Below are 17,923 nucleotides of genomic sequence, written 5' to 3' on the forward strand. Positions count from 1 at the left end.
CGAGGATCCGCCTCGCTGCCCCCGCAGCCGCTGTGTGCGGAGCCCCAGCCCACGCTGGCCTTCCGTTGCAAGCAAGAGAAACAACACCAGTTCGCTCCCTGCAGCCAAGGGAGGGCTTTGCCAGTGCCAGTGGTTTTATTACAAGCTGCTGACCGAGTTATAAAAGGGCACCAAGCTGCAGAGGGTAACTGGCGGCAGTGAGCGCAAAGGGGCCGTGGGTGCTCTGTTGTCCCTGGCACACCAGCCTGGGCCTTCCCTTTTCGTTCCTGTACCTGTGCTGAATTACCTTCTCCCATTCCTTCTTTCTGTTCCAGTCCTCTCACTTGAAAGCACTTTTTATTTTTTTATTTTCAAACTTCCCCTTGCTCCACATTGACGACGTGCTTTGGCAAACTGTGTCCCAGGCCCTTCTGCTCCCCTGAAAGCAGCACGGGGTTGGGAAGTCAGGCTGCCTCCAGCCTCAACTCTTACAGCACTAGTGTGCTGCTCATTAAGGTCAGAAGGTGCCTGCTGTTAATTTGCTGATGCTTGAGCTTTGTTCCCAAAGGAAGCAAGTGTGCCTGAAGGACAAGGAGGAGGCACTTGATGAGGACACGCAGCTGACACACAGTGAGCCAGAGGCACAAAGAACCCTGAGATGAGACCCCGCGGAGCTGAGAGCAGTGAGGAGGGTGAATTACGGGCATCACCAAGGGATCGGGTCCTGAGCTCATAAACCCCAATGTCCAGGCAGCCACGAATCCCCAAAGAATCCAGTCACTTTGGAAAACATTAGCCAGGCTTTTGGTGTCCCTGGGGTAGAACATGGATCTCGACAAAGCAGAGCATCCGATGGCTGCATCAGTCCCACACGCTTCCGTGTGATATATGCCTTGTGCCAAGCTCCTGGCTGTGTAGGAGGACCCCCAGAGACAGGTTCCCCAGTATTATGTGACCCTGATTGCCAAAGGACTCCTCCTTCCCACCTGCTTCCCCAATAATAGAATGGCTTAGGTTAGAGGGGACCTTTAAGATCACCCTGTTTCAACCCGCCTGCCATGGGCAGGGTTGCCAACCACTAGATCAGGCTGCCCAGAATCCCATCCCACCTGGCGCTAAATGCCTCCAGAGATGGGGCATCCACAGCTTCTCTGGGCAGCCTGTTCCAGCACCTCATCCCACTCTGTGTAAATCCCCTCTCACCCCTTTCCCCACAGTTCATAGTGTTGCCCATGTGGCAGGCACTGTAGCACAGGGGCAAGGGAGGGCACTTCTCCCCATGCCTGGGAGAAAGGGGCCCTGTAGCTCCTCTGTGGGCCACAGTGTCCAGTGGGGCCTGGCAGGTGTTCCCACTGCCTGGTTTATGTCTGCTTCTTTTCCCATTCCTGCAAGAGAAAAGGAGAAAAAGAGGGGTATGAGGAGACATCAGAAGCTGGAGGATGAGCACTGAGCCCTTTGAGGGCCTCCTTCCTTCCTGGGGGATTTGGACCACCCCAGCATCTCCAAAGGCTGATGAGTGCTGCCCTGGGCACTGAAGAGGTGATACTTTCACTGCTGCCCACCCAGCCCTGGGACCCTCAAATCTCCTGCAGGCTAGGCTCATGTCAGTAGCCTCTGCCATTGAACGGGACCAGCCCAAATGCAGCCCAGGCAGCATCCCTTGTGTTTGGAGTAAGGAGCACCCGCAATCCCTGAAATTCTTGGTCAAATATAGGGACAGGATGAAAAACTGAGATTTCCTTGGGAGCTAGGGAGGAGAGGAGTGAAGCAGGACCTTGGCCTTCCTCAGCACATTGCCCTTGTTGGCAGGAAGGATGGAGGGGCTTCTCTTTCTCAGTTCAGCTGCACTGTTAACGGGAACCAAGTGCTCAGGGGGGCTCCCATTTGGCTTGTTTGTAGCTTCCTGCGGAAAAAAGGGAGAATAAGGAGGATTTACAAAACCTAGGGAGCAGAAATTGCCAAGAAAGCACAAACTGTCATGGAGTCAAAGCTGATGTCAGTGCTTTGCTTCCCACCTCTAATCACAAAGTGACAAAGATCAGGGGTGTCCCCTCATCCCTACGTGCTGCTTGCCCCCACCCCAAACCCTTTTGCAGGTGCCAGAGGAGCAAGGAAGAAGGGGTGCGTACCCCATTCTCAGCCTTGCTGGTCACAGCCAGTCCCAGGGCTGGCCCTCCTGCCAATGACTGCTTCAGCTGCTCCTTCACTTCGCTCAGCTGGAGCTCCAGGTCGACGCGGCGCTCCTCCTTCTGCCGGCATTGCTCCTCCAGCAAAGCCACACGCTGCTCCAGGTCCTGCAGCTTCACTCCTGATCACACAAGTGCTCGGTTCAGTGGTTGAGGCTGCTGGGCTGGGCAGCCATCCATCTTCTTGGGTAGTGACACTAGATGGGGCTGCTGGCCCAGCTGTGTGCTGCAGCCAAGCCTGAGCATGGTCACAAGTGCCACGGCCACGCCGCCAGCCCTGCATTGCATCCCGGTCCTTCCCACCGTACCTGGGTGCCTTCGAGCATCCTCAGCCACAGTATGCAACCTACCTGAGCTGCTTTTCATGGCTTCCCGCAGCTCCCTCCTCTCTTTCCGCAGCAGCACCAGCTCACTGCGAATTGCTGCTTTTTCCTTCTCCAGCTTATCCTTCTCTGTCAGAAACCGCCTGGCATCCTCCTCAGCCCGGTTCTTCCCATACCTGTACTGGTTGGCATCTGCACGCACAAGGAGAGCCCATCACAATGGCTCCAGCCTAAACAAGACCCACCTGAGCCCAACCCGAGCTGCAAGGACACCTCTCATGGTCCCACTGGGCTGGCACAGCTCAACCCAGGACGCCTTGGTGGGATCAGCCTCCACACAGAGGCCACGGGCTTCCCCCATCCTGAGGGTCCCACTGCAGACCCCCACTCACTTGACGCGTGTCTCTTCACTTTGACCTGCGGGTCAATTCGACGTGACTTCTCGCTGCAGGAGGAGGCATGGCGCTTCACCTGGGCTCCTGCTGGCCGTCCCGACTCCTCCTCAGCCTGTGGTGGGGACAGGAGAGTATGCTGAAACACCTGTGGGACTGCCACAACCCACCAAGGCTCCCCAGAACACCTCCTCCAAGCAGTGGGACATGGTGAGGCCCTGAGTCAACTCACCTGAACCTTCTCATAGGGGACATCATCATACACCACGCGGGAGGAGTCGGGTCGGCTGTCCTGGGAGCTGCTGGCCCACCTATGGGACGAGGGATGGTTGTGCTATGGGATTCCTTTCCAGGACATCCCTGCCAGACCCACAATGGGCTCTTTGATCTCGCTGCTCTCCCAGCTCTGGGGAGGGACACAGCTTTGCTTTTGAGTGCTCACCCTGCCCCACCCAAGCACACATATCCCTTACGTTCTTCATCAGCTTTACTAAAGAATCATACAGAATCATAAAATGTCTTGGGTTGGAAAGGACCTCAGAAATAATCTCATTCCAACTCCCCTGCCACGAGTAAGGTTGCCAGCCACGGGTAGGGTTGCCAACTACTAAATCAGGCACTAGATCAGAATGCCCAAGGCCCCATCCTGGCCTTGAATGGGGCATCTACAACTTCTCAAAAAGCACCTTCTAATTTCAGTCCTGCCCAAAGGAAGATGCCTTGTTTTAAGAAATGCCAGCCTCTGGACGTCCCTTCTATCTCCTAGGATCTTGAGAAAACCCAATCCCAGCCCATGCCCCTGCCCAGGAGCCCAGGATGAGGCTCACCATCCCAACCCATCATGGTTTAGCACGGCAGGAGGAAAGTCTTACAGGTAGGAGTGCCTCACGGCTGTCACAATATTAGCAATTGTCTCCACATCCACATAGTCATAGTGCAAGGCCTCCGGTGCAGTCTGGGAGCCCGTCTCCACCAAGAGAAGGCCCAACCAGCGGCCCAGGTCTTCTGAGCAGCTTGCCTGTGGAGAGAGAAGGGGCTGGGGAGCATGCCTGGCTTCAAGTGACCCTCACTCCTACCCCAAAACACAAAGCCTCACTGCAGGGAAGGGCTCTCTATGAAAAGCACACGTCCAAGATTGAGGAGGATCAAAGAGAAAGCACGTGCATTCCCAAGCCCCCAGCAAGCTGCCTGTTTCAGCCCTTTTGGCCTCCTCCCTGCACATCCCTGCACCATAAAGGCACCCCAGGCTTCATCAGTGTGCACAGGAGGGGAAAGCAAGGCATCATGTGCTGGCTTCTGAAAGGGCTGATTTTCTCCTAATAAAAGCCGTAACAGCAAGTAAAGGTGAGCTTGGGACAGAGGAGCATTGGTAGCACTCTAATGGGGCTGAGCATCTCCAGACTGGGCTCCATCCAAAGAATGATGTTTTAGTGGACGTGCTGGCCATTTAGAGGGCATGGCAATGATGGATTGACAATTGGACTAGATGATCTTAGAGGTCTTCCTATGATTCCAAGGTGCTCCCCCAGCATGACAATCCCCCCAGGAACATCTCCAGGGGGGATTGTCCATGCTCACCTCTAGAGCGGCCACCTCCTGCCCATTGCGCAGGATACGGAATGCAAAGGGGTGTTTGGGACCCAGTCCTGGGACCACCTCACAGCCCCGGAGGTTGATGGCATTGACGTGGGTGCGCAGGTCGGTGCGGTCCTTGTGGAAGTAGAGGGTGTTGGCCTTGAGGCGGCACCAACGCTCCTTCCAGCACTGGTTGACCAGGACACTCAGGTAGCCTGGAAACAGAATAGTCTAAGAACCATTTTGGAGCCCCGAGGAGTGCCCTAATTCTCCATCAGCTCAATGGGAGCTCCCACAGCCCCTCATAAGGGAGCTCAGGACTCATTTCTGCCCCTAGCCCCACGAACCGCAGCATGGGATATCCTCCTCAGTGGAGGAGGTCTGTGTATCCTCAGGGGAAGGCTTCTTCTTGGAGAAGCTGATGATCCTGGTGATCTTCTTCCCTGCTGCCCGGCTCATTGAGCCCTTCAGGTCAGCCAAGCCACTCTTCTTGACTTTCCCTGGAAGAGAACAGCTCTGATAGCCCCCATCACCCATCGCAGTGTCCCTGCTCAGTGGGCAGGATGACATCTCATCTCGCCATACCGTTCTCGCAGAGCTCTCTGCGGGCCATGGGGGAGCATGTCTCACCCGTCGCCACACTGTCTGAGTCAGAGGTGTGCTTCTCCTGTGACAGCCTCTGTGGAGAACAGTGGAGCAGGCACTGGTTCAGCAGCATCCCTCTGCCCAGCCCCCAGCAATGACCACGCATGGGCTTTTGTCCCTCCAGCACAGGGCTGGAACATGCTGGGAGCCCATTGGCCCTGCAGACCTGCTGTGAGGATGGAAGGTCACCAGCCCCACACGGCACATGGGCCAGTCCCTGTCCTCTCAGCCACAGCCGGAAAACATCACCTTATCCAGGTCCATCTTGCAGGGCATCACTGGGGACATAGGGATTTCCATCCCACTGGTTCCTGCAGTGCTTGCTTCCTTTATCACCTGCAGAGAAAGGCCTTTGAGTAGCCCCTCACAATAGGCTGGGAACTAAGGCAACTGTCCCCACACTGCCAAGCTCCCATTGCACAGCCCAAGCCCAGCTGGTTACTGTGGTCTTTGCAGCACCCAGCTCTACTGCCCACCATGAGCCCTGCTTGGGACACAAACCCTGCTTGCCTGAGGCCCCTTCCAAATAACAACTGCTGTTGAGATGCATGGTCAGAGGGTTGGACATGAGGGATCTGGGAGCTGCACAATCACACTGCCAGCACTATACACCCCACTGTCCCCCATGTCATAGTTCCTGCAGGAGAGACAGACAGCACAGCCCCTTTCTCAGCCCAGGGCTCGCAGCAGAGGTGGCCCCTTCCCTGCCTCCCACACCCAGAACAAAGGCAGGAAAGGGCCACGAGGAAGAGGAGGGGGTGAGCAAACATCCCCACTCCACTCCCTGGTGAGGGGCTCAGGCTATCGGCACAGGAGCCGCCCAGGGCTTGGGAAGCAGCTAGCCAGCCGTCCCCACGGCTGATAAGAGCCAGAGGAAAACCCCCTTCCCTTTCTCCTTCCCCAGGACAGCCAGAGGAAGGCTGTGAGTGAGGGGGAGACAGCAGTCTACCTTCAGCCATTCCTCAGCCTGCTCCTTGCTCTGCACAGCCAGCACCAGTGCCTCAGCGCCAGGCAGTGAGAAGCGCAGCTCGTGCTTCTTGCGTCGCCCATCCTTGGGGACATAGATGACATTGCAGGTGCTCAGGGGCACTTCCACATGCGGCTGCCGGTCCTTGGAGCTTTTGTAGCACTGGGAGAAGCAAAGGGAACCACTCAGGGCTCAGGTGATGCTGCTGCCATGCCCAGGATGGGGGTAGGGTTGGGCAACCCTGCAGCCAATGGCACAGATGGAGGTGGCTGTGTCTCTGCTATAAAGAGACTCAACAATACTAGGGCTGCAGGATGCCCTCTCCCTTTCCTTCACTAGCCAAAGGGCCCCAAAAGCAAGGAGCCCTTTGTTTGCACGCAAAGGAAGCAGTAGCAACCCCTGCATGTGCTGTTGGTTGGTCGCAGTCTTGGAGCAGGCTTTGCTGACCTCCCCCTAGCCCACCTGCAGGTCTCTTCCCACCCCTGTTGCCCCACCAGCACCAGGCTCACCAGCAGTTTGCCATCCCGTATGATGGTGAGCTGCTTGGCCCACTGCCCGAAGCGCTTCTTGCGCAAGAGGAAAGCACAAATCCTACAGTCCTTCACCAGGTTCATGGAGGCTTCTTCTGATGGCCACTGGTGTGTCAGCTGCTGACCTTTCCCCTCCTCCTCCTCTTCATCATAAGATTCATAGGAGCTGCTCATGGCATCTGAGTCATTGTCTGGAAGGGAGTAAGCAAGTCACCCCATTCAGATGGAGCAGCTCCACATCCTGCTCTGAAAGTATTGCTGCTTTGACCCCAACTACTCCTATGTTCCCCATTTCCCCTCCACATCACTCATGATGCTTGCTGGCCAAAAGCCAGTCCCAGGCATTCCTGTCCAAATCCTAGGGCTGGCTTGTTTCTTTGCAAGTCTCACATTTTTAAAGGCTCCTGGTGCAGCAGAGAGGAGCAGGTCAGGAAAGCTCGGTGCCTCCCCTCCTGCCAGCACTACAGCCAGGCACAGCAGCATTGCACCTTCAGCACGTAGCAACTCTCAGTTTTGCTTGAGCCCATGTCTCACGCCCACTTTGCTGAAGCTCTTCCCTGCCTGGTGAGGGCACCCAGGTACCTACAAGAGTTCTTCTGCTCCCCGTTCATCCTGGTGACGGGGTAGTTGCTGTCTGCATCCTCATAGTAGCCATCCATGACAGAGTTGGGGGGGCTGGAGCTGTCTGCAGGGGAAGCAGAGGACGGCCAGGGCTGTGGGTAAGCCTGCAGTCAGGCAGAGCAATGTGCACCTGCTGCAAGCACACACAGGCACCAAAGCTGTCACCTCTGCTCACTGCTCCCTCCCCACCAAGGAGCAAACAGCCTGGTGCAAAGCAGCATGGTGGAATGGGATGGGAAATAAGTGGGTGCAGTGCGGTGCGGGTGGCTTCCTTCACTGGGAGGGTCTGGCTCTGCCTGTTTGGCTGTGGGGCAGGTGGGATGCGGCAGGAGCAGGACTCACTGCGGGAGGTGATGTACTCGGGGGCCTTGCCCGGGCCCAGGGGCAGCGCTTCCTCATAGTAATCCTCAGGTGGGGGGGTGGTGGGCAGAGGCGGAGGGGGGTCTGCAGGAACCTGTGGCAGAAACACCGGTGAATGAGAGGCCATGCGTCCCCGAGGGGCCAGCAGGCACACTGGTGTGAGAGGCAGGAGCAGGTCCCACCTCCCTGTGCTGGTGCAGAGTTCACAGTATTGGGACATACGCTCTTTGCTGGCTGGCTCCTCGCGAGTTCCACACCGATGCTGTCACCGGTATCCCCATCATCCTCCTGCATGTCCCGGAGATCCCGCAGGTCACAGTCTGGATTGGGAGGAAGCGCTGAGGGTGAGGGAGTAGCAGGACCCTAGAGATGGGCATCCATGTCCCCAGGGAGCCCCAGGCCAAGCACCCATGGGCACGGCTATGGGGCAGCAGGAACAGGAGCCCAGGATGACAATGCCCTTCCCGGGCACAAGGACACAGCTTCAGCCTCCCTCCTGCCCCCCTGAGAGCTCCCATGGCCAGCTGGGAGCCCAGCTCAGCACCTGATAGTGAGACCCCAGCACCATCCTGAGATGGTCCCACGTACCAAACTCCTCGAAGAGAGACTCCACAAAGCTGGTGCCATTGCTCAGAGAGGCCGTGTTCACATACATGAAGTCTGTGTCCTTCCCTGGGAGTGAGGAGGGAAGCTCAGCCTGGACCTGGACAGCATGGCCAGGCACCAGCACCTCTTGCCCCTAGACATGCCAACTCATGGCCATAGAGCAGGCTGGGGACACAGCACCAGTGGGACAGCCACTGGGTGCCATGGCAGTGGGACACTGACCTGTGGGCGGCTGCAGCTTCTGCAGAATGGAGGACACAGCCACCTTCTTTTCCTGCGCCGTGGCACTCAGGTACTCATGGTCCAGCAGCTTGAGCAGGATGCTGAGCTCTGGCAGGAGCTGGTCCAGCACTGAGGGAAGCAGAGAAAAGCCCATGAATGTAGCAACGTTAGGATGCTGGGCTTCACCCGCAGCCCCTCTGCATGTGGGGAAGGGCACACAGAGCAGAGGCTCAGCAGAAGAGGCAACAAGGGCACATGGAAAGCATGGGGCACTTTCCAAGCCAGTCTTGCACATTTTGATTCAACTTTTGGCTCAAAACTGTGACAAGCTCCAGAACTGTTTGCCTTGAAGACATTCTCCCCCTCAAAACAGCCAGGCATGAAAAGCACAGAGTCAACACCAGAGGTGCTGAAATAAATGTGCAAAAAGATTCAGAGAAGGCAGAAAGGGCTGCAACACATGGAAGACCCCCGTGGGGCTGAGAGCCTGGGTTGGGCTCGGGGCTGTTTGCCAAGTGCACACCCGCACGCAGACGCTGGGATGCAGCCTGTGGGTGGAAACTTGAGCTCTGCAAGCTTGCTGGACTGCTATCAAAAGGCTCAGCACGTGAATATTTCCATGCAGATAACACTACACCTCTGTCCCACCTACATTGTAGCACAGCTGCTAGTGCTCCCTCCATGGGATGGGGCACCTGATGCACACCTGCTGTGTGCTGCTGCAAGGCTGCACCCATGTGTAACACAACTCCACGTGCTTGAATTTCAGAGCAGGTTTACAAAAAAATTAATCCCTTCAGGCAGTATTTGGCATGCTGGTGAGGAGGGAAGGGAAGGCATTGCCACACAGCACCCCTGCTGCAGGAACAGTGCTGGGAAGCAGCTCTGCTCAACCCCCGATGTACTACAGGGCTCTGAGCACCCCTCACTGTGCCTGTGCTGCCTGCAGAGCATCTCCAGCCCTGCTCAGCCCATCGTCTGGGACAGCCCCGCTGGTAACCAGAGCCTCAGAACAGATCTGGGATGGGCTCCTCAGCTGCTCCAGCACACAGCTCCCAGGCTGCTCTCCTGATTTCTGCTGAGCAAAACAGAGCTGGAGACAAACCCCAGCTCCTGTGTTATGTGGGTAGCACCTGCAGCATCCAGCACCTAGATGGCCCAACTCAGAACACCAACAAACCTGCGGCTCTGGAAGCTATTGACAGTGGGGGAAAAAAAAAACAACTGATTATTTCAATGCAAGTGTGAGCGAGATCTTGGCAGCAACTGAACATCATCAGAGCACAGCTGGGGTGGCCCCGCAGCTGGCTGTGGGTCTGCAGGGACAGAGGAGAGGCCAGAGGGGACCACAGTGGCAGCTGGGACGTGCTGAGTGATGGGGTGTTTGGAAAGCAGAGCGCATGCCTCGTGGACAGAGCACACAGCCACTGGTGCACTGCTGGACCATCACTTCTCTGCAGGGACACAGCAGTGGTGCTTGGAGGAAGGACTGTCTGCTTCATAGCTGCAGGGCAGTGCAGAGTCAGGCAGCGGTGAGGGGATGTTTCCCAGGGTGAGCAAAACATCCCTCAGCCAAAGGGGAGCCCAATGTGAGCCAGCTGATGCTGATCAGTGCCCAGCCAAGGCAATCCCCCCAGGCAAGAGAACAGCATGCTCAGCTCCAAAGCACCGCTCCCCAGGACACAGGGCAGGATGCAGCTCACATCCTGCTGCCTCTGCTGATGGTCTTCTATCTCCACAGACCTTCTGCTTCCTCCTCCTCCCCAGAGCCAAGCCAAACACCAGCACAGCCCTTCAGTGTGATTCTGCCAGTGTCCATCTGCCACAGGCAGACCCCAGGGAGGGCAGTGAGCACCAGTGAATGGGCAGCATCTCCCAGCCCATGGAGAAGGAGAGGGCGGCACAGTGGGACCAGGGCTGCTGCTTAAGCTTTGGAGCTGGAAAAGCAGCACATAGGCGGGTGGGTGCTCAGCTCCCACTGCTCTCCCTTTCCACCGAGGCAGGGGAGAGGGGCAGACATTCCCAGGATGCATGCAGAATGGAAATGGTGGAAACACACTGCCAGGTGAGACATCCTCCTCTGGCCGGCCAGGATCCAGCTGCGGGGCTTGGCAGGGCGCTGGGCTAGTGAGGAAGCAGCTGAGAAGAAAAGCAAGATATCCCGCCAGCGCCTGAGGAGACACTTACCCACTCCCTGCCCCAGCTCGGCAGATAAGGGCCATGCCCTGTGCCACCTTCTCACAGCACACCGCAGCCCACAGTGCATCCCCCAGGACATCTCCCATCACAGCTCTCAGACCTCTGTCAGGGCACCAGACCAATTGAGGGCCAAAGGATCACAGAGCAGGCAGCGCCTTGGCCAACGAGCGCTCAAAGCAGAGCATGAAGGCTCCTTTGTTCCTCCCCAGCTGAGCTGTCCCCTGCATCTCCCTTGTTACAGCTGCCCCCGGAGCCGAGGGGGGGTGAGGGGGTGAGCTGCTCAAAGGGGCCTTGATCTGTAGCGGGTGCACAGAGCCGAGTCTGCGCCTGGGGGAGCGGAGGGAGAGAAGAAATTAATTTCCTGCACTTGTTCAGCTCCCAGCCCACAGGAGGTTAATGAGGCGGCTGCAGGAAGCCAGGGGAGACTGCCCACGGGTCACTGCATGGATAGCACAGAGTGGCTCGGTGTCTGGTGCCAATGCACAGCCCAACCTTGGGCGAGCAGGGCACCGGCCGCAGAGAGCCCAGCCCGTGTTCCCTGCTGCCAAGCAGCAGTGCAGACACAGAGTCCCACCTGCTGGGTGCTGCTGGAGTTTCTCCTGCAGCCCAAACACCATGAGACCACTTCTCTGTGTTGGCTGCAGGCATCCTAGGACGGGGAGCCTTGCAACGGAGATGCGCTGATCTCCACGTCTACTGCGGCAGGAATTGGAAGATGTCAGAGGGCTGTCCCTGTATCTGAGAGGGCTGGGAGCTATGGAGGCAGATGGCTTTAGCATGAGCTAAGACACAGGGCAGCACTCCTGGGACAGAAGGCCTGGGAACCAGCACCAAGAATGATGCTCACAACACCACCAGGATGGTCCTGCTGCTCAGGTCAGCAGGCAATGCTTGCTCTGCACCCCACTACACCCCACAAACAGCCTCAAGCAGGGTGCCCCTCTCCACAGCAGCACCCCACACCACTCTCCACCTCATGCCCAGGCCAGCTCTATTCTTAGATCCTGTGAACACATTCCTCTTGGAAACCCGTGTCCTCTGGATTGGAGATAAGGCTCTAGGCGCAGCTGCAGAGTGTGTCTCCTCTCCTCAGCCTCTGCTTGGCCACAGGAGCAAGCAGCAGCTCTTGCTTCGGCAACCTGCAGGGAAGTGGAGGAGGAAGAGGAGAAGAAGGAAGGGGAAGAAGAGTCTTCAGCCAAGCTAGTGCAGCAGTTTCCGTGTGCATGGACTGTCTGTCACAGAGGCAGAGATAAGACCACGTGTGTGGCTGCAAAGCAGTGTGGTTGGCAGCCACAGCCCAAGGGAGCCTCGAGGAGGGGGAACAGTTCCAAGGAGCAGCACTGCAACATCGCTGCAGGAACTCAGCCCGTGGCTCCGTTGTCCCTTCCAGGCCCCGCTTCCTCCCACACCAGGTGGAGGCCGGGGGCGAGGGGGGCTGGGGGAAATCGGATGCTGGGAGTGACGGCCATTGTTTGTAGCTAAAATAAAAACCGAGCAAAAATAAATCCTTCCTGTTGGTGTGGGCAGGGCCCCAGGATGCTCTGCCTGTGGAGGAGCACTGCTTGGAGTCGCCACCGGCAGTAAACAGATGTTTATAGCTCCTGGGATGCCAGAAATAGGGTGGGGTGCAGGAGGGGAGGGGGTCACTGCAGCACCTGAGGACAGTGGCACTGAGCACTCAGAGCAGCTCGGAGGGAAGGAAGGCTGGAGCCTCCCAGCCCAGTGCTCGGGGGCCATTCCCATTCCCACAGGGCTGTTTCCCACATTACCACAGGGCAGGAGGCAGGCGCACAGCTCCCACCATTGTTCCTCCACATCCATACTGCCTGAGGCCCTGCAGCATCTCAGCCCCCGGTGGGCACAGGATGAGCTGCACTGGGCTGGCAGCAAGGAGAGCCTGGAAAGTCCCCTCCTGCCTGCATACACAGCTACTTGGCACGCTGCAGCACAGAGGGTTTAAGAGAAAAGCAAGCCATTAATTATCACACTCATGCTCTGGAAACATCCCATAACAGTGGAAGATTTGCTCAGGGGCCACTTGATGTCCATGAATCATCTCCTCCTTGTGAACAAGGGCCCCTTGAGAGGGGCGGGTGGGGGCAGTGTCTCCACTTCCAGCTCTGGCAGCCAGAGCCTGAGTGCTTCGGGCTCCTCCTTTGTGCCCCACGACCCCCCCTCCAACCATCCCCACAGCCATTAACCCCCACGTTAGGGCAGGTGTCCCCAGCTCAGGGGTTGCAGCACCCCCAGCACTGAGCACAGTTGGCTCACACCTCCTGAGTGCCTGTTGCACTGCAGGCAGCAGGGACCTGCAGTACCCTGTGCGGCCAGGCTGCATCGGGCAAGGCAGGGGCACACATCTTCTGAGGTGTTCATCCACACACACACAACTCTGCATTATTTAGTATCCTCAGCTGACAGCCTTGAAAAAAATCAGCCTTGGGAGCTGAACGTGCAGCATGCTTGCTCAAGGGGACAGGAGGTTCCCACCGGTAGAGTGACCACTGCATTCTCATCTTACAGCAAGGAGCCCACAGCTTGCTGCCCTCTGCCCTGGTCCAGCACCGGGACCAGTTTCCCATAAGAGAAACACCAGGGAGACAAAGCAGCCAGGGAATGCTTTACCGTTTGAAACGTGCACCCCAGGCACTCAGGGCTGTGCTGACCACCAGCACACGTTTGCTACTGCTGTTTTCAGCATGGCATGAGAGAAGGGCCCTGTGCCTTGTCCTGCTATGTGCCAGCAGTGGCTCTCTCTCTGATATAAATAGCTCTGCTGAAAGCCTTATCTGGCAGCCCTGCTCTCAGTGACCCCAGAAGCCAGCAGCTGAGCCGTGAGCCCAGCCCAGGGGGAGCTCAGATCACGCTCCAGACACACTCTGCCTAAGCCCCCTCTCTCAGCTCCCCCAGGCCCATGCCCTGCCTGCTATGTGATCACCAGAGCGCTTGCACCACTGCAGAACAGCTCCATGAGCCTGAGCTGCTAAGGTAATAATTAACAGGGGAATGATTGAATCACCCCCAACCACCTCTTATGACCGAGGCAGATAAGGAGCCCTTTGGTGCCCCGTGCTGGGGATGCTACCAGCGGCTGCCCCCCTCTGCACTGACATTTCTCCATCTCCCAGAGAAGATTGTGGAGGTTTGTTTTAGCTCACCCAAAGCAAATTTTTCCCCTCTGAAACGATGAGGCTGCAGCTGCCCTGACCCCAGAGTTTTGTGCATCACCTTCTTTTACTGCTGAGTGAAGCAAGAAGATGAGCAAAGGTACAGGGACACAGCGAAACCTCTGGGTGAGGATTCCCTGAGCCCAGGCACAGCCCAGTGCCAAGGACACAGCTCTATGAGTACACAGGGCTGCACTCAGGGGGTGACATTTCAGCAATCGGTGTGATGCTCTGCAGGGAGTCCGGGAGCAGGGAGCGGAGCTGGGTTGATAAGAGCTGCTGGCTGAGAACGTGTTTAAGTAATGAAAGGAAAAGAGAGGTTTGAGATGCCCTTTTAAAGGAATAGTCGGGCAGGGGCAAGACCTGCTGAGCAATGTATAAAAACAAGCTTCAGGCTGAGGAGAGATGTTAGGATTAGCCAGAACCCAGAATAAACTCTGCTATTTCCAAGTAAAATTTTGGCATTGGCCTCTTCAAAACCAGCCCTGCAGCAGCAGAGACAGCAGGATGCTGCCGTGCCCCCACACCAGGAGTGGCCCCAGCAGTGGGACAGAGCAGCACAGGGTGGCTGAGGCACTGCCTGGTGCACACCCTGCATGCAGGGGACACAGCAGGCACCTCCCAAATGGGCATCCCAGCCCAACGAATGGATGGAAGCTTTCTGTGTCCTAGGCATCACCCTTCCCCAAAGCTCCATACAGCAGATGTGCTGCGTATAGGAAAAGTGCCATGGGGCCATCGTGTACAGGAGGACACAGGACTCTCCCCTAGAAGGGGGCAGGCTGGGGGGACACAGGAGCTGCAGGAAGGGGATGGATGGGGAATCAGCCAGAGCCAGCTTTGCTTCTTTGAATGCATCCAGCCATGTTGCATGATGGGGACACCTCTTTTTGGAGGTGGTGGAAGGAGTAAAAACCAGCAGGGGTAGAAAAATCCCACGGGGGCAAAATTTCTATGAAGTCAGCACCACAGAGCCAGCACTGCGCAGACCTGTGGGATGGACGCAGTGGGGGAACCCATAGAGTCTCCGCACTTTGGGGCCAGAGCCGTGCTGCCGTAGCATCCTCAAGGGCAGGATAAGCGTGTTTGCTCAGCTGAGATCAGCCCTTCCGTTTCCTTCCATTGGTGAGCATCAGGTGCAGCAGCAAGGCCACCAGCCTGCAGCATTTCCTACCCGCTTAACCCCTTCAGGGCAGGAGTGGAACCAGGACAGCCAGCGCAGCATGATGGGAAAGCCAAGCCCAAGCACACGGATGGTGTGACCGCCCAGAAAGCGCTGATGTCTCCAATGGTGCTGGGACTGGTTCACCCTCCCTGCTTTTAGCTTCGACATACAAAAGCCAGCTATCAAACCTGTTCCTACACATCTTCTACTCCTGGCTCTGCCCTGTACAACCTCAGTTTCCCAAAGCATAAGATGACACTGGCATTGTGTCAAACGGGAGGCTGAACCTGCCGGACAATGAGACACAAACGGGCTGCTCTGCCATCGGTGAGTCTGGTGGGTTAAATGGGTCAAATGCACCCGGGAGAAAACCACAGCCACTGCTCAGCCACAGCCACTGCTCGGACTGCTCCTCACACACCTCCCCAGAGCTCTTCTGCTAATTGCCAGCAATCAGAGCACACGGCGGCGCCCAGACCTTGCTCCTATCGCTTCCAGGATCACATGCAGGCAAAACCCACTTAAACAAAAAAAAAAAAAAGATTTTGAGATTTTGAACTCCCAGCAAAGATCTGTGCTCATTCCAAACTGTTACAAAATGCCAGTGTTTTCCCCTGCCTGCCAAAAGCCTCCTTTGATGAGATGAGAGGTGTTATCAGAAGCAAAAATCGAAGGGGCTGAAGAACCCGAGGCAGGTTCCATAGGGTGGAACCACCAAATCAGAGACTTTCATCCTTCCCCACCACGGAGGCTGCAGATCATTAGCACAGAGGGACTGGAGCTCACTGAATGCCACTGCTTTTGGCAGCCGGGGGTGATGACAGCCGGGCGTTGTTGGCCGTGGCAGTGTTCGGGCTGCGGGTGGCAGGGCCCAGCACTATTCATCCCAGGGCTGGTGTGTGAGGCAGGGACAATACAGAGCTCCTCAGGGATTTTCTGACCAAGCCTCCTGTCCTGGGACAGGGATGTTCCATACAGGTTATGTAGAAGTGGCAGTTTTACCATTAATTTACATGGGAAAAAGGTTCCTTCCACACAGGAGGAGATACTTGTTCCTTTAGCTGTGCCAGACTGGACTGGTGTAGGGAAGAGTTAAAGGATTAGGACGTGAGTCTGGGATGTCAGAAACCACTTCAAGCCTCCACTTTGCAAAACCCTTATCTTGTGTCCCAGCAAGCAACTTGGCCACAGAACAACAGGCAAACACTGGGCCGAGCCCAGCTTTCACTCCCTGTTCTCCTCTACAAAGCCCTCCAACTGTTCAGGATGAGACAACTTCAAAACCTCATACAAAGCTTTCCTGAGATGGGATGAGGAGTGCCGGCCCTCCTGCAGGCAGCATTTTGGTGTATGCTGTGTAGCACGGGGCACGTCAGCATGCAGCTCAGCACATTTCCACCGGAAAACAGCACTTCCAGGTCAAGAACAAGCGTTGGAAAAAGGCAGGTTTCCAGACTGTCCCATGCGATAGGAATCCCTGGGGTCACTGCCTGGAAGATGCTTACACAGCGTGAGCCCACTGCTTCCCACCCTGCCCAGCATCCCCACCGCTGCATGGGGCAATACCACACTGCCTGCCTGCACCGGGGCAGCCCAAGGACAGCTCATTCCCATTCCCTGGGCTATAAACAGGACCCCGCCACCAGGCAGCTCAGCTTCCAGCGGAAGGAATGGCTGCAATGCGGGGGAGAGCTCGGCACTTGCCTGGTGCTAACAGCTGGCCCCAGAGCTCCTCGCCCCTTCACCAGGCTGCATGTGGGGCTCAGGCAGCAGGTCAGGAATGAGCCTGGCTCCCTCCCTCCCAGCCCAATGCCTCCCCATTCTTGTGGGTGAGCTGGAGCCAAGTTTATCCCTGACACATCTCTGCTGGCTTCACTGGATTTAGACCACAGATATGGTGCAAGATTGAAATTCTTGTGGCACGAAAGGTCAGAGAAGAGTTATTAATGAGGAGAAGCAAGCACAGCCCAACTGGAGCAAAGGCTCATGGTGTGGAGCATCCCCAAATCACAGGCACATCCATAGCTCTCCATCGGCACAGCCTGGAGTAGCTGCCAGAGAGTATGGAGAGGCTGGGGACTGGGTCAGAGGCCCTTCGTCCACCAAAACTCCATGCCCTCCTTGCACAGCTACAGCCTCAGAGGGATCCAGTGGCTCTGGTGATGAGCAGAAAAGTTTGGAGAAGGTTTACATTAGCAAAGAACAATCTGAGTGCCAACAGCCATTCATTACACAAACTGAAAGTTTGTGCAGCAGGCACCTCCACCACTACCATAGAAGGCACCTACGAGGGGGTAAAAGAAGCAGCACAGCTCTGCCTCAGTGGGGAAACCTATGCAAAGTGGGGCATGGCAGGCATTGGGGCAGTGGGCCTCCATGCAGGGGTCATGGACAGGGACCTCTCCATGCACATCCTGTGCCGCATCTGGGCTCATCTCTACTAAGCCCCAGTATGGGCTCAGCAGCATGTCATCACCTCCCCACGATGTGGGAAGCCCTCAATGCTCATCATGTGGCATGGAGAGCACTGCCAGTAGACATCCATCACAGGTGGGACATCCTCCCAACAGTCTGCACAGCTTTCTCCTTTACCCATCAATGAGGTCCTCTGGGCCCTGGCACCACGTGTGTTTGACAACAACACTCCTCCTGCAGCAGCAGCCTCCTTCAGAGCCAGCACTGCGCGGCAGGTGGGCTGGGTGAGCTGCAAGGGGAGGCTGTCCCTGTCCCTGTCCTCTCCTGTGATGCCAGGCAATGTACTGAGCGACGACACTGGTGCTGCATCCCCAGAGCCGAACCCCTCACATCACATTTCTACTGCGGAAACACAACCCCATCTTTTTCCATCGGGAGGGAGAACTCCTGACCCTCGGGTCTCTCTGGCGCTGACCCCGAGCAGCAGCACACACAGCGACTTTGCCTCGCAGAGCCACATCCCCGGCAGTACCGCCGCGGCACCAACCAAAGCCGGGACCCGCGTGTGCTT

The 17,923-nt window shown here is 56.9% G+C and overlaps 1 protein-coding gene across 4 annotated transcripts; it reads right to left on the bottom strand.

Annotated features, from left to right (window-relative positions):
• Window positions 1-90: 90 nt before the first annotated feature.
• AFAP1L1 (actin filament associated protein 1 like 1) lies at window positions 91-11,968 on the bottom strand. 4 transcript variants are annotated; one of them, XM_010718940.3, is made up of 20 exons: window positions 11,579-11,968; window positions 10,594-10,932; window positions 8,407-8,535; window positions 8,167-8,250; window positions 7,801-7,898; window positions 7,561-7,672; window positions 7,184-7,282; window positions 6,577-6,788; window positions 6,050-6,229; window positions 5,350-5,436; window positions 5,041-5,134; window positions 4,803-4,955; window positions 4,459-4,670; window positions 3,753-3,898; window positions 3,113-3,191; window positions 2,881-2,995; window positions 2,516-2,680; window positions 2,109-2,287; window positions 1,754-1,882; window positions 91-1,364 (listed from the first exon to the last, which is right to left on the bottom strand). In XM_010718940.3, exons 2-20 carry the CDS (start codon window positions 10,682-10,684, stop codon window positions 1,341-1,343), a joined length of 2,388 nt encoding a protein of 795 aa, XP_010717242.1. In that variant the 5' UTR covers window positions 10,685-10,932; window positions 11,579-11,968; the 3' UTR covers window positions 91-1,340. The 4 variants fall into 4 exon arrangements, with proteins under 4 accessions (XP_010717242.1, XP_019475945.1, XP_019475947.1 ...); XM_019620400.2 differs by lacking the exon at window positions 11,579-11,968 and having other exon boundaries at window positions 10,594-11,091; XM_019620402.2 differs by lacking the exon at window positions 11,579-11,968 and having other exon boundaries at window positions 7,801-7,941; window positions 10,594-11,090.
• Window positions 11,969-17,923: the final 5,955 nt, after the last annotated feature.

The sequence above is a fragment of the Meleagris gallopavo genome, chromosome 15, assembly GCF_000146605.3.
Source record: "Meleagris gallopavo isolate NT-WF06-2002-E0010 breed Aviagen turkey brand Nicholas breeding stock chromosome 15, Turkey_5.1, whole genome shotgun sequence".
Lineage (NCBI taxonomy): Eukaryota > Metazoa > Chordata > Aves > Galliformes > Phasianidae > Meleagris > Meleagris gallopavo.